The sequence below is a fragment of the Prionailurus viverrinus genome, chromosome A3 (assembly GCF_022837055.1).
Source record: "Prionailurus viverrinus isolate Anna chromosome A3, UM_Priviv_1.0, whole genome shotgun sequence".
NCBI lineage: Eukaryota > Metazoa > Chordata > Mammalia > Carnivora > Felidae > Prionailurus > Prionailurus viverrinus.
In genome coordinates this window covers 102,444,980-102,458,141 of record NC_062563.1, presented here as the reverse complement: position 1 = coordinate 102,458,141, position 13,162 = coordinate 102,444,980, and the positions used below count along the sequence as shown (strand labels likewise).

Here is a 13,162-nt window from a genome sequence, read left to right as displayed (position 1 = left end):
AACAAAAACTCATTAATACCATATGTGACGCCCTCTTTAGCCCACTTCCTAGATCAAGGTGCTGTGCCCATTTGATAGCAACATAAGCACTGAACAGAACCAACCGAGAGTACTTTAGCCTAGTGCCCATGGCAGTTTATCAACAGCTCCTTCTATTCTCATCTGACAATAACATCACCATTTCCTCCTGTTAAAAAGGTAAACTGAGGCACATTAAAAATTTTAAGAATTTATTTGAGCAAGTCAGGCCGCATTCAATCTGGCAGACAGAAAGGAGCTCCGAGGAGCTACACGAAATGAAAGACTTTTACAGCCAGAAGGAAGTGTGAACAAGGAAGTCACAGCAGGCAAAACAGCAGACTGCTTATTGCCAGGTTACTTTTCCTTAGGGGACAGTAGGGGCCACTCAGGCAGATTACCTAACTCGTGCCGATCAGACAATTCCTGATGGACTAACAGAACATTCCATTTCTGGGAGGGTTGAAAATGTAATTAAATCTTCTTTTGGTGATACAGGCTTAACACAAGTGACTTAATTCGGGGCCTGTTGTCTTGCTCATTGATGAGGGAACATGGGGTAAGCTGAGGGCAAAATACAGGCTGGCACCACCACCACCCCCCGCCCCCCAGGGTGGAAATATGTGTGATATTCCCTGGACACTCCTGGCTACCCAAGAACAAAGGAAAGGGGTTTAAGTGCTTGCCATGGTGATGTGGGAAACTAAGGCAAATGAAAAATTAAACTCCCTTACTGCCTACAGTCCATTGACAAGTCCTTGAAACTGGCAGAGTAACCCCCCTCTAGGAGCTCAACTGTCTCCATGATGGCACTTTGCTAGGAACAAAAGAGAACCTTGGCTGAACATTGTCCCAACCTTCAGGAACCTGTAAGTCTACTTCCTTAATCTCAAGCACCCCAAGATATACGCTGGCAATCATACTCTGAACTTATTGCCTACCGATATACATCTGAAAGGTCTCATGACTGAGGTTTTACAAAACAGTAAAAAATGGCATTTCCCTAGCTAACAGCTAGCCCCTCAAGGTCCTGGAAACCTTGCTTCCAAAATCCCTTAGAGACTTCTATATCCCTATGTATATATATATACATACACATACGCACACACATATATGTATACACACACACACACACACACACACACACACACGTATATATATATACACATACATAGTGAGTAACCTGTCATGACCCCAGTGCAGCTCTTCCTGTCCACAGGGTCCTGTCCCCGTGCCTTAATAAAATCACCTTTTTGCTCCAAAGACCTCTTCAAGAATTCTTTCTTGGCCATCGGCTACGGACCATCCCACCATCACCCCAAAACTTCATCATTTACAGCCAAAAAATTTTCACTCTGGGCTTCCCCTTGCACAATGAGTTGTTAATCAGTTGCTGGAACTCTACGAAATTTGACACAAAATATTTCAGCATACTGAACTTCCTGAAGTTGCTTATTCAAAGTAAGGTTATGTAGGAGGTAACTGATATTGTGAAAAGATTATTTACCAAAAAAAAAAGAAAATCACGAGACTTATGTCAATATAAAATGAATAGGTCATAGATTTCATTTAGCTCATTAAATTAATGAGTGAATGGGAAAAGATGTTACAACCTGTCCACAGGAAAAACCCTAGAACCGAAATTCATATGCAGTCAAGAAATGTTGAAATGAATTTACAAGAGTCTTAGGATAATAATCAGTTGAATCTCACAAAATTTGCAATTCTATGAACAAAAATTACGTGCATTAAGAGCGTTCTACAAGTTAAAGGTCTCTCCACAGAGTTGTGGAAGGCCATTCCAAAGAAAGGATATTTAGTAATGTCTTTTGCTCATTTCCTTAAATTTTGCCTTATGGTGTTGAATTCTTCCCTAAAGTGGAGATAATTAGGGTTGAGGTCACAAGGGATTGTTGTGAGATTTGACTTATATTAACATTTAATAAATATTCTCGGTAAGTGCTTAATGAATGGTAGCTTTTGCTCTGGTTTCTAGCTGTTTTGCCTTAGTCTGGCAGGAAGTTGCTTAGGAACTGAGTGAGCTCCACATTAGTTCCTGATTGTAGTACCCTGACCCTGTTTTGCTGTTTGTGGTCTAACTGACCCCCGCTGGGCCCCTACTCTGCCCCTCATCTGCTCACAGGGATTCTCCCCCTTTCTCCTGAGGCCTGTTTCTTGTCCTTTGTACTCACAGCACTCTTACCCATTGTCCCTACTGCAGGTGAAGACTCTTTCTCATAATCCTAACTAAGCTTCACCCTCTTCCCGTAGTGAGGCAGCCTTCTGGCATCAAGAGGACGGATGCTGATGTGGTTTCCTATTTCAAAACGTCTGCCATCCCCTTCAGACAGGGAAACTGAAGAGACCCCATGGGGGGAAAAAAACCCTGCTTTTTCCTGCTTCTATTCTTGCAAGTGATGAGGGAGCCAAAGGCAAGCTGACGGCAAAGCACAAGCTAACACCCCAGACCCCTCTCTCCAGGTGGGATATGTGACACTCCTCAGGCACTTCTGGCCGCCCAAGACCAAAGGAAAGGGAAAAACAAACTGACAGAGATCATAGTCGTGCAGGACGTGGGTCTCCATCACTTTGCAACTGTTTTAATGATTTACAAGAAAAAAGGCAATCTCCCGAAACCTACAGACTCAGCTTCCCGAAACCCTAACATCACCCTCCCCCTCCATAGTGATGTGGGGAACAATGGCAAGAAAATGTAGATAAAATTAAATTTCTTTATAACCTGCAGCCCATTGACAAATACTTGAGATAGGCAGAGTAAAACATTCCTCCGGGAACTCCCCATGGTCTTAACGTTAATACTTTGCTAGAGGGAAAAATAACTTTAGCTCAACAAAAGCAAGGCCTCCAGTATCTTGAGTCTTCATCAGCATATGAAAGTCTGAGAACTTCCCACTGCCTTTACACACACACCCTCCCCCAAACTCCCAGGTATATAATCAGTTCGAACCCCAGAGCAGCTCTTTGGCCCACCGGTCCTGTCCCCATGCTTTAACAAAGGCACCTTGGCACCAAAGACATCACAAGAATTCTTGGCCATCGGCTCTGGACGCTCACCACCACCACTTCAACCTCATCCCTCGGACTTGCACCCCCCCCCCCACCCTAAACATGCCTTATGCTATCGATAAAAGTATGTCCTCCTTGTAAATAAAGGTCAGGGAGTTCAGGGTATCTTTAGTCTTCTAGCACAATAGATAACATCTAAGTACTGATGGGGCGGGGTCATCATGAAGGGTTTTCGGAGACTCCTAGCTCCAGGGCATAGGTATAAGTGACTTATGGGGAATACCTGGGCACTCATCCTTTTTTTATTTAATTTTTATTTATTTCTAGGTTTTTGAAAGAGCTAGAGAGTAGGGCAGGGGCAGAGAGAGGATCCCAAGGAGCCAAGCAGGCTCTTCGCTCAGCAGAGCCCAACACGGGGCTCGATCCCACAACCCTGGGAGCCTAAATCAAGAGTCTGATGCTCAACCAACTGAGCCACAGAGGTACCCTGCACTCATCCTTGTTTTGACCAGTTCCAGGATGCCTGAGAGGCACATACCCCAGGGCCACTGTCCTCAATAAAAACCCCGGCCCCCAAGCAAAAATGGGAGTCTCTCTCCTTTCCTTCCTGGGTCTCCCAGACACTCAGGTCTGCTACAATCTATCCCTCGCACTATTCAATAAACTCTGCTCTCACTTCCTACCAGCTTGAGTTTGATTTTGATCCTGTGTGAAGCCAAGGACCCTCTTGACTGGTCCTGAGGGACCCTCTCTGGTTCCTCAGACCTGGCCAGGCTGCATCACCCTAAAGGTTACTTTGGACTCTACCCCTTCTGCTCACGTCAGGGAGGCTCTAGATGGCGGGCTTGGTGCCCCCCTGAAGTTTCCCTGTGATGCCACCAACCTGAAGATGCCTGTGATTAGTCCCTGAAAAGTCACTGAAGCTAGAAAACTCTGCTTTTCACTCTTAGGGTATACCTAGGCTCTGTGTTTTTTGTACAGCTTTTCCTTTCTGACTGCCCCTGGGGATTGGTCAGGAATCTATCAGTACTCACCTGCAGAACATTTTTGTAAAGCCAGCTTAAATTGCACATTCATTTTAAGTAAGCTAAATCTTTTGCCTGATAGGAAGCAGCGAGTGTTTAAAAAAAAAAAAAAAAGGGGGGGGGCTCCAAATGGAGTCACTTATGCTAAGCCCCAGGTCACCAAACCAAGACTTGACTTAATTACAGTTTTGGCTCTTCCAGAAAGGGAATCTTAAGCCAGTCAGTCAGGAACTGTCTGATCAGCACTAGCTAGGTAATCTGCCTGAGAGAACTCTGCCATCCCCTATAGCAAAGTGACCTTGTAATAACCAACCTGCTTTTATGCCTAGTATAACTTCCTAGGTCCTGTCCCTTCTGACTAGAAAAGTCTTTCATTTTGCAAAGCTCTTTGGAGTTCCTTTCTACGTGCTAGGTTGGATGCTGCCCGATTCATGAACCACTGAATAAAGCCAATAGATCTTTAAATTTTACTGTTGAATTTTGTTTTTTAATACTTCATAGGAGACAAAAAATCCTGGGGCAACTCAGGACAAATTGAGAGCTAGAGCCAACACCCCTCACTCCCCACAGGACAAATACCCAATGCTAGCCCCTGGGCCCGTATCTGATACTGTCCTTCTCAAAGCAAGACCACAGCTCAAACTGTAAAGGATTAGAAAGCATGACCAACAAGCGGAGAGAGCTGCAAAAAAGAAATGAAATGTTAATATCCCAGCCACTAAAGCACTTCCAGCTGGGCCTCTACCTACTGATGGCTTTACCCATTAGCCTCTGTGCTTGCTACCTGATGGAAATCACTTTGACTAACTCATAGTTCCCAAATCACCAAATCCACCATGGGGCCCTCAGAAGAGAGCTTGTTCTGGGTCAGTACTCTACCTTCAGTGATGCCCTCATGAAGGCAATGCATCATCCAGTAGTCATTTAGCTACCTGCGCAAACGTCAACAGTAAGGTCTTCAAGACACATGAATGGTAGGTCACAACACAAAAACAGCCAAAATAGCTGGATATCTGGGGGCGCCAGGCAAGCGTCCGACTCTTGATGTCCACCCAAGTCATGATCTGACAGCACAGAGCCTGCTTGGGATTCTCTCTACATCTCTCCCTCTCAAAATAAATAAATAAACTTAAAAAAAAATAGCTGGATATCTTCACGAATGAGAAAATTACTTAATTTACTGATGCCTACGTAGGCTTGACCTGACTCTCACACCTGACCCGGAGCTGACAGCTCTAGCTATACAGTCATCCTCATTACCATACACTGATGTCACTCACAGGCTCCCAGCAGGCAGGTGGCACACAGATGAACTCTGGTGAGTCAGACAAGCTCTACGCAAGGCTCTTCCCTTTGTGGAGGAGGCCAGGAATTACAGAGGTCTGCCAGGCGCAAGCTCTTCAACCACGTGGTTCTCCTACCATGGAATCAAATGACTGGCCCAGGAATCAGTGTCCTAGCCAAAGCGAAACAGAGACAGCCAAAGGCTGCCTGTGAGGTGGCCCAACAGCAGGCGGCTGCCAAGCAAGCTCTTCAGGAGGAACGGGCCCCTTCTGATGGGCAATACCAAACCACATGTCATATGAAACACTTCTGCTGACCAACTGGAGCCACTGCTCACCAACTTCAAGCTAAGCCGGTCAAAGAAACAAAGCCAGGCTCCAAAGAGAACAAAGGGAGCTACAGACCTTCAGGAGAACACGGCCCTGCATGGTAACCCATCCTGGGTGGCTATACTGCCAGGAACAGGCACATCTGAGGTCAGGGTGGCTACCCAAAGGGTTCAGCTGAGAACTCTCCAGGTTCTCCATCCATCCAGATGTGGAAGTGGTCACCACAGTGGAACACCAATGGGCTGGGCAACTGGAAACCCTACACTCCAGAGATTCTAACTAAGCAAAGGGCCACCAATAACCCCACAACCTTCATATTTGTGTCCACACTCCACCAACTCAACCAACATGTACCAGGCAGGCCCTGCTGCAACCAACATTGAGCAAAGATAAGGTTAACTATCCACTAAGAGCTTACTTACTCTTTAGGAGGATAGGAGAGATAAACATACAGATGACTAGAACATAAGACACCATAAAGCATCTAAGAGGTATAAAGCACTACAAAATCGAAAAGATCTCCCCGCTACTTAGGAGGCTAAGGAAAAACCGACAGGAGGAAATGGTCTTTGAACCAAACCCTGAAGGACATATACGACTTTAACAGGCAAGGTCAGAGGACAAGAGCGAGTATTCTAGGTAAAGTGTAGTGATGTTAAAACACACTATATGCCAGTAGTCTGACTTTTCCAATGTTCTGGTACATGGAGGACAAAGGATTATAGAAGGAAACAAGACTGTGGGCTTCAGGAAAAGAACCACAGCCTCTCGTCTGTGCATTCTCTCCAGCTGGCCCAGTACCGGGCTCGCAATAGATACTTTAGATGTTAACAGGGACATTAAAATGAGGCCACCTGAGGGCCACTGTGACAAGAGCAGATGAGCGCTTCAGAAGATGATAATGGATCACTTGGTAGATTGGCAGAGTGGACAAGATAAGGGCAACTGCTGTCCTCCGGCCATGGGGAGAGCTTAAACTGGTAAAGGTGATAGGTCAAAGGGAAGGGTCAGCTCTAACAACATTCCAAAGGTGGGACCAACAGGACTTGGCACATGACCACCTTGATAAACTGACACAAGTGAACAATTTCAAGACATAAGGCACTGGAAGAAAATATGGCTTAGATTGGGACAAAGGATACCCCTCTCCCCCAACTCCCCAGAGGAAAGCTAGTAGCTAAGCCTTGACCATCAGGCACATGACTATGTTCAGTAAATGTGTAGATTTGAACTCTCCTGTTTGCAGGAGTATACAAGAAATGATTTTTCCTTCCCCCTGAAGCAACATTTCTGGCCACCACACTAACTGCCTGACACATATGAGACACTCAAATATCTGGCAAACGAATGAAATGAACAAATCAACGTTTAAAAGCAGAAAAATACAAAATTCAGGTAATGTTAGCATCTCAGGAAGAAGCTCTGTAGGCAAAGCAGATGCAACTGAGATTGGTGTGAGGTGCCCCCAAAGTGCCAACGAAGCTCTCCCCATGATCACAGAATAATGTGGCTGGAATCCAGTGTTTTGTAGCTCTAGCCTCAGGTGGGGGCTTACAGATTTTTATGTAAGCAAATACATTATAAAACAAAAGTCAAGAATACTTAATGTCAGCAAGTATTAATGTAAATAATAGGAAAAGGTATGTACAGATTTCATTTACTCATCTATTAATTGCTCATTTTATACAGGCATTTTGAAATTTCAGCTTACTGTCCCAATTTTTCAGCTGAGGCACTGAATCCCAAAAGCAGAGCCAGACTGCACATTTTGCATTGTCTCTGAGAATTCCCATGGAAAACTCCACTGCTAACCAGACGTGGAACAAAATACACCAGAACAGGGCAGCTGGGGAGCTAGTGGAAGGGCACTGGAAGAGGAGTCACTCAGTTTGGGTCCCGGAGGATCCTTGGGCATTCCTCTACAAAACATGTTTCTGTAGAAACAAGTTACCACACTGGTCCCTCCCACTTAGTCGAGCTGTTTGAGGATCAAACATCATATATCAATGGAAAGTAACTCTATATGCTGAAGCATTAACAAATGTAAACGTAAAGAACTATCATTAAAGGAGAGAGAGAATCTGATACCACTTTCTAAGAAATAAAAAGAGAGACAAAAAGCCCAACAGAGCCCAGGAAACTCCACCAAAGAGCAGAGATACTCCACTTGGCTCCGAGGAAGTACCACAATTAAGATAATTAACCTGACTGATAAAGTTTAAGCAAATCCACTCCGGTTAAGAGACTTCACTAAACAGCACCACACCCACCACTTAACAAGTGGGGCCACGACCTCACCGGTAACACCTAGACATCTCTGCGCCCCAACCTTAAAGAACAGCTTCCTCCAAAATCCAAGCGCCCACCCACCCCTGTGAAAAGCAGGAGGTTTAAAGCCTGAGTCTTCCTGTCTCTCTTTCGCTAGCGAGTACACTCAGGACCGGACGCGCGCCACGCTAAGAACCTCCTTGGAGTGAAATTTCAACGCAATTTTCAAAACAGCTCTCCACAGACTTCCCAGCACAATGAAGAGCGATGAAGAGCTCTTGGCAGCCTCAGGACTCACCATTTGCCATTTGTTGATAAGGAAGCCGCACGGCAAGTCCCCGCCAGCCCCACTCCAAACACATCAGACACCACCAGACTCCACTTTGCAAAGTGTTACCCCGCCGGACAAGGAGTCTTTTTTAGAAAGCTCAACTTTTAGGAAACTCGCCCCCAACTGATTCCACATCTAAAAGATCTTTAAGGAGCAAGGAAAAGCGCGGGGGGCGGGGGGAGGGATCTAAACCCGGATAAAGTGTGCACCCTCTCTCCTCTCACGCACCCCCCGCCCAGAGCGCGCAACAGGAGCCCGTCAGGCAGAGCACAGGAGCCCCACGCCCGGAGCTGCTCACCCTCACGTGGTTCTCCACCGCCGCGCGGCCCGCCAGCTTCTTGGCCTCCTCGGCCTTGGACATCGTGGAGGGGGCCGGGCAGGCGCCGTTGGCGTCCCCGCCGTAGGTACCTGTACCGCCGACGCCGGCGCGGGTCCCGGACTGCGTGCGCCCGGGAGGCTGCACGTGGGAACCCAGGACACCCCAGCTGTTCCCGCCTCCGCCCGAGGCCGCGCCCCCGGCCCGCCCGGGCAGCGGGGCCAAGACCCGCCCGTAGAGGGTGCTGAAGGGCCCGGGGCGCTGCATCCCGACGCCAAGCTCCAGCCTCCGCCACGGTCCCGCCCCCCGGCTCGTCCGGAAGTGTGGTCGCTCACGCACAGAACGTGGCGCCCGCTGCTGCCGGAGTCCTTGCTGGGAGGTGTAGTTCTGTGGCTTCGGCAGCCCGCACCCACGCACCAACGGGGACTACCAGCCCCACAATGCTGCGCGACTGGCGAGCAAATAGCCCGCGACGACCTTCGGTGCGACGGCCCGTGTGGCCCAAGTAGCCAAAGTCCGAACCTAGGCGTCATACCTAGGCTTGGTAATACGCCGCGCTTGGGAGGGTCCCGGGGGTTTTTCTTTCTGCCGTCACAACCGAGAAAGGGGTGGTGAAGCTGACCTTGTCGGTTTTTCCAGTAGTAGGAGCGTGGCCGTGGAGTTCCTAGGCCAATCGCTGTTCTGGAGACGTCGCCCCCTTTTGCGAGTGACCGCTCTAGACACTCCCCGGGGAAATGCACAAGCGGTTTGCGCGGGCTTGTTATTGGACAGAGAACAGGTTCTGAACCCAGGTTCAGCTGCTCCCTGCTGGAAAATCAATATTCGAGAGACAAGTAACGGTGGGAAAAGAAGGTTATTTTTTTATTCAGGAAACCGGCAACCTGGGAAGATGGTAGACTAACTTCTCAAAGACCATCTTCCCTGATCAGGCGAAGCCTGAGGGTTTTTAAGGGGAAGGCATTGGAAAAGGGAGGAGAGCTAAGTGCAGAGAAGCAGGTGCCAGGCAGCTAGTCGTATGTGGATGTGACCTTAAACAGACTTGCTGGAGTCAGCAGCGGCTGTTTGTGACTGTAGTAAGGCCTTATCTTCTGGGAGAGCGTGGGCCTTCATTCCTCAAGGCCGGCAAATCTCAAGGAAATTAGGCCGGTTCTGCTGTAGACCAAGGGACTTAGGTCAGCAAGCAAAGAGTGCATAAGCTTGAAGCAAGTTAACCCTTGAGACGGTTGGAGTCCTGTTACACACTGAAATCTTATCATTAGAGCTGAAGGCCCTGGACTACAAGTTTAGAGCTCCCAACCTGAGACGTTGTTCTGCACCAGACAGTTTTGGATGGCTTACTTCCTCCAGGATGGATGCCGGGCAGAGACCTGGCAATCCTTGCTGATGCCTTAAGAAGGGATTCAGAACAGGTGTCCCCAAAATGTGCCACTTTGTCATGTGGACTGTTTTGAACTGAAAGCAATCCAGACCCCGAGGAACTCAAGAGAAACTTTGCCCCTCCCTTAACTGCCTAGAAGTATCTAAATTGGGTGTCTTGTCTAGAATGAGAGTTATTACCAATGATAAATTTTATCTAACATCTGTATAGCAGGGCAAACACCTAATTACCAAACATCTTTCTTGTTGCCCTGTGAATTGCCCTTCTCCCCTTTGAACTCCACAGCACTTATCCCATTCCTTAGCTTAGGCTGGCATATATACATATGACCTCATTTGTCTTGATATACGCCAAGAATTTCTCTGTGAAGCCTTGAGCAGCATCAGTCAGACTTACCAGGTACCCAGCCCCAAAGAAGGAATGGATTTGTGTCTCATTTCAAGAAGGAGGCCAGAAAGAAAGAAAATAACCTGTTCTGCCACCTTGGTATATAAATGAGTTATCCAGAGAAGGCAGAAGGGCCCTTTCTAAGACTGACCGCACCTTTAGCTAGAGACCCTCACACAGTTGGCACCCTCACCTCATTCTGGTCTCTGCCTGCTCAGTCGTCTTCCCCACACGCTTAATAAAGTACCCCTGTCCCAATCCTCAGCCCCCCAGTCCCCACCTCATGCCCGTCATCTCCTATTCTGCTCTAACATCATCTTGTTAAATAACCTGTTTCTTTGTTTATTGCCTGTATTTCCCACTTCAAGAATAGAAACAGAAAACTTGTGTTTCTTGTTCACTACTGGATGCCTGAATTTACGGAATGAATGAATATAGGGCATCAGCCCTTGGCTCCTCCTTCCCCTCATCCACCAACTCTCCACCCTCACCCCCACTCCACCTCAGGCATGGCACAGAATAATTTCCCGCTTTGATTAGCTTACAAGCAGTTTTAAGAGTTTAAGAACGAGTTTCACTAAGAAACAGTGATAAAACAACAGACCCAAATAACTGCCTCTCAACTGTTTTTCCTGTCTCTCAGGAGCTGTTGGCTATGTAAGAAGCACACTGCAGGCATTCCTGATTTCTTTTACAGCAACTGTTTCCTTGCCGATTTCCCTGACTCAAGGCCCAGCCACAGCTTAAAGGAAAGGGACTTCAGGTAGAGGCCCCTGGGCCTGGTAGTACCACACCTGGGTAGGGTGCAAGCAGGAGAGGAACAGACCTGAGGTCAGCTGCTTGTGCCCCACCCCCACCCCATTGGAAAAGGTTACATCCTGAGTACCATTTAAGTGGCCTGACATAAAGTTCTATTAGTGGGAAAAGAAGCTGTAGGAAATGAGCACTTTTTTTTTTTAAGTTTATTTATTTTGAGATAGCACGTGTAGAGAAAGAATCCAGGGCTCGAACACACAAACCATGAGATCATGACTTGAGCCAAAACCAAGCGTCAGATGCTTAACCAACTGAGCCACCCAAGCACACCCATCAGCATGTTTTTCTTAAGTTGGTTAACTCCAGGCTCTCCGAGGCTTCAATTTTTTTCTAAATTATAATCTAAATATTTATTGGGTTTATGGCTCAGATGTTTTGATTATAATATTTTAATAGACTGACTATTTATTTTGAGGGAGAAAATGCGCAGGAGAGGCAGAGAGAGAGACAGAATCCTGAGCAGCCTCTTCACTGTCAGCGCAGGAGCCAATTCAGGGCTTGAACTCTCGAACCATGAGATCATGACCTGAGCTGAAACCAGCAGTCAGACGCTTAACGGACTGAGCCACCCAGGCACCCCTAGACTCTACTTTTGAAAGCAGTTTTACATTCATAGCAAAATTGAGCAGAAAGTACAGAGATTCCATATATACTGTCTTGCCCCCACCTATGCGTAGCTTTCCACCGCTATCGACATCCCCCACCAGAGCAATATATTTATTACAGTTGATGAACCTACATTGACCTATCACCCAGAGTCCACAGCGTGCATAATGGGTCACCCTTGGTGTTGGACATTCTCTGGATTTGGACAAATGTATAATAACATGTATCCACCACTGAAGTATCATACAGAGTAGTTTCACTGCCCTAAAAATCCTCTGTGCTCTGTCTGTTCATCTCTCCCTCCCCTTTAATCCCTGGAAACCACTGATCTTTTACTGTCTCCATGGTTTTGCCTTTTTCAGAATGTCACATCCTTGGAATCATATACTATGTAGCCTTTTCAGATTGGCTTCTTTCACTTAAAAGTACGCATTTAAGTTTCCTCCGCATCTTTTTGTGGTTTGATAACTCACTTCTTTTTAAAACCGAATAATATTGGGGCGCCTGGGTGGCGCAGTCGGTTAAGCGTCCGACTTCAGCCAGGTCACGATCTCACCGTCCGTGAGTTCTAGCCCCGCGTCGGGCTCTGGGCTGATGGCTCGGAGCCTGGAGCCTGTTTCCGATTCTGTGTCTCCCTCTCTCTCTGCCCCTCCCCCGTTCATGCTCTGTCTCTCTCTGTCCCAAAAATAAATAAAAACGTTGAAAAAATAAATAAATAAATAAAACCGAATAATATTCCATTGTCTGAACGTACCACAGTTCATGTATCCATTCACCTACTGAAGGACATCTTAGTTGCTTCCAGGGTTCGACAATTGTGAGTAAAGCTGCCATAAACAGGGTGCAGATCTAGGTGTGGACATAAGTTTTCAGCTCCTTTGGGTATAGCAAGGAGCACAATTGCTTGATCATATGGTAAGAGGAGGTTTAGTTTTGTAACAAACTGCCCAACTGCCTTCCAAAGTGGCTGTACCATTTTGCATGTTAACTAGGTTAACATAGCACGTTAGCCAAGTAAAATTTAAATTCAAAATAACTAAATAAACAAACAAAGTGGGCTGTACCATTTTGCATTCCCATCAACAATGAATTATTATTTCCGCTACCCCTCACCCTCACCAGCATTTGGTGTTGTCAATATTCTGGATTTAGACCAGTCTAATTGGTGCGTGATGGTATCTCACGGTTATTTTGATTCGCATTTCCTGGTTGACATGTGATGTGGAATATCTTTTCATATGCTTATTTGTCATCTGTGTATCTTCTTTGGTGAGGTGTGTGTTAAGGCATTTGGCCCATTTTTAAATCAGATTGTTTGTGTTCTTATTGTTGGGTTTTAAAAGTTCTGTGTATGTTTGTACAGCAGTCCTTTCTCTG

General features: G+C 46.7%; 1 protein-coding gene across 2 annotated transcripts in view; it reads right to left on the bottom strand.

The window, feature by feature from the left end:
• Nucleotides 1-13,162, bottom strand: part of RPIA (ribose 5-phosphate isomerase A) — a 75,035-nt gene that overhangs the window by 22,313 nt on the left and 39,560 nt on the right. Inside the window, exon 1 of one of the 2 annotated variants that reach the window (XM_047852508.1) lies at nt 8,581-8,916. The exons of the other annotated variant lie outside the window; for it this stretch is intronic. Within the exon in view, the coding sequence (XP_047708464.1) occupies nt 8,581-8,865 (285 nt within the window). The 5' untranslated portion in view covers nt 8,866-8,916. Of the gene's footprint in view, nt 1-8,580; nt 8,917-13,162 lie in introns of those variants that run through there. 2 annotated transcript variants of the gene reach the window in all.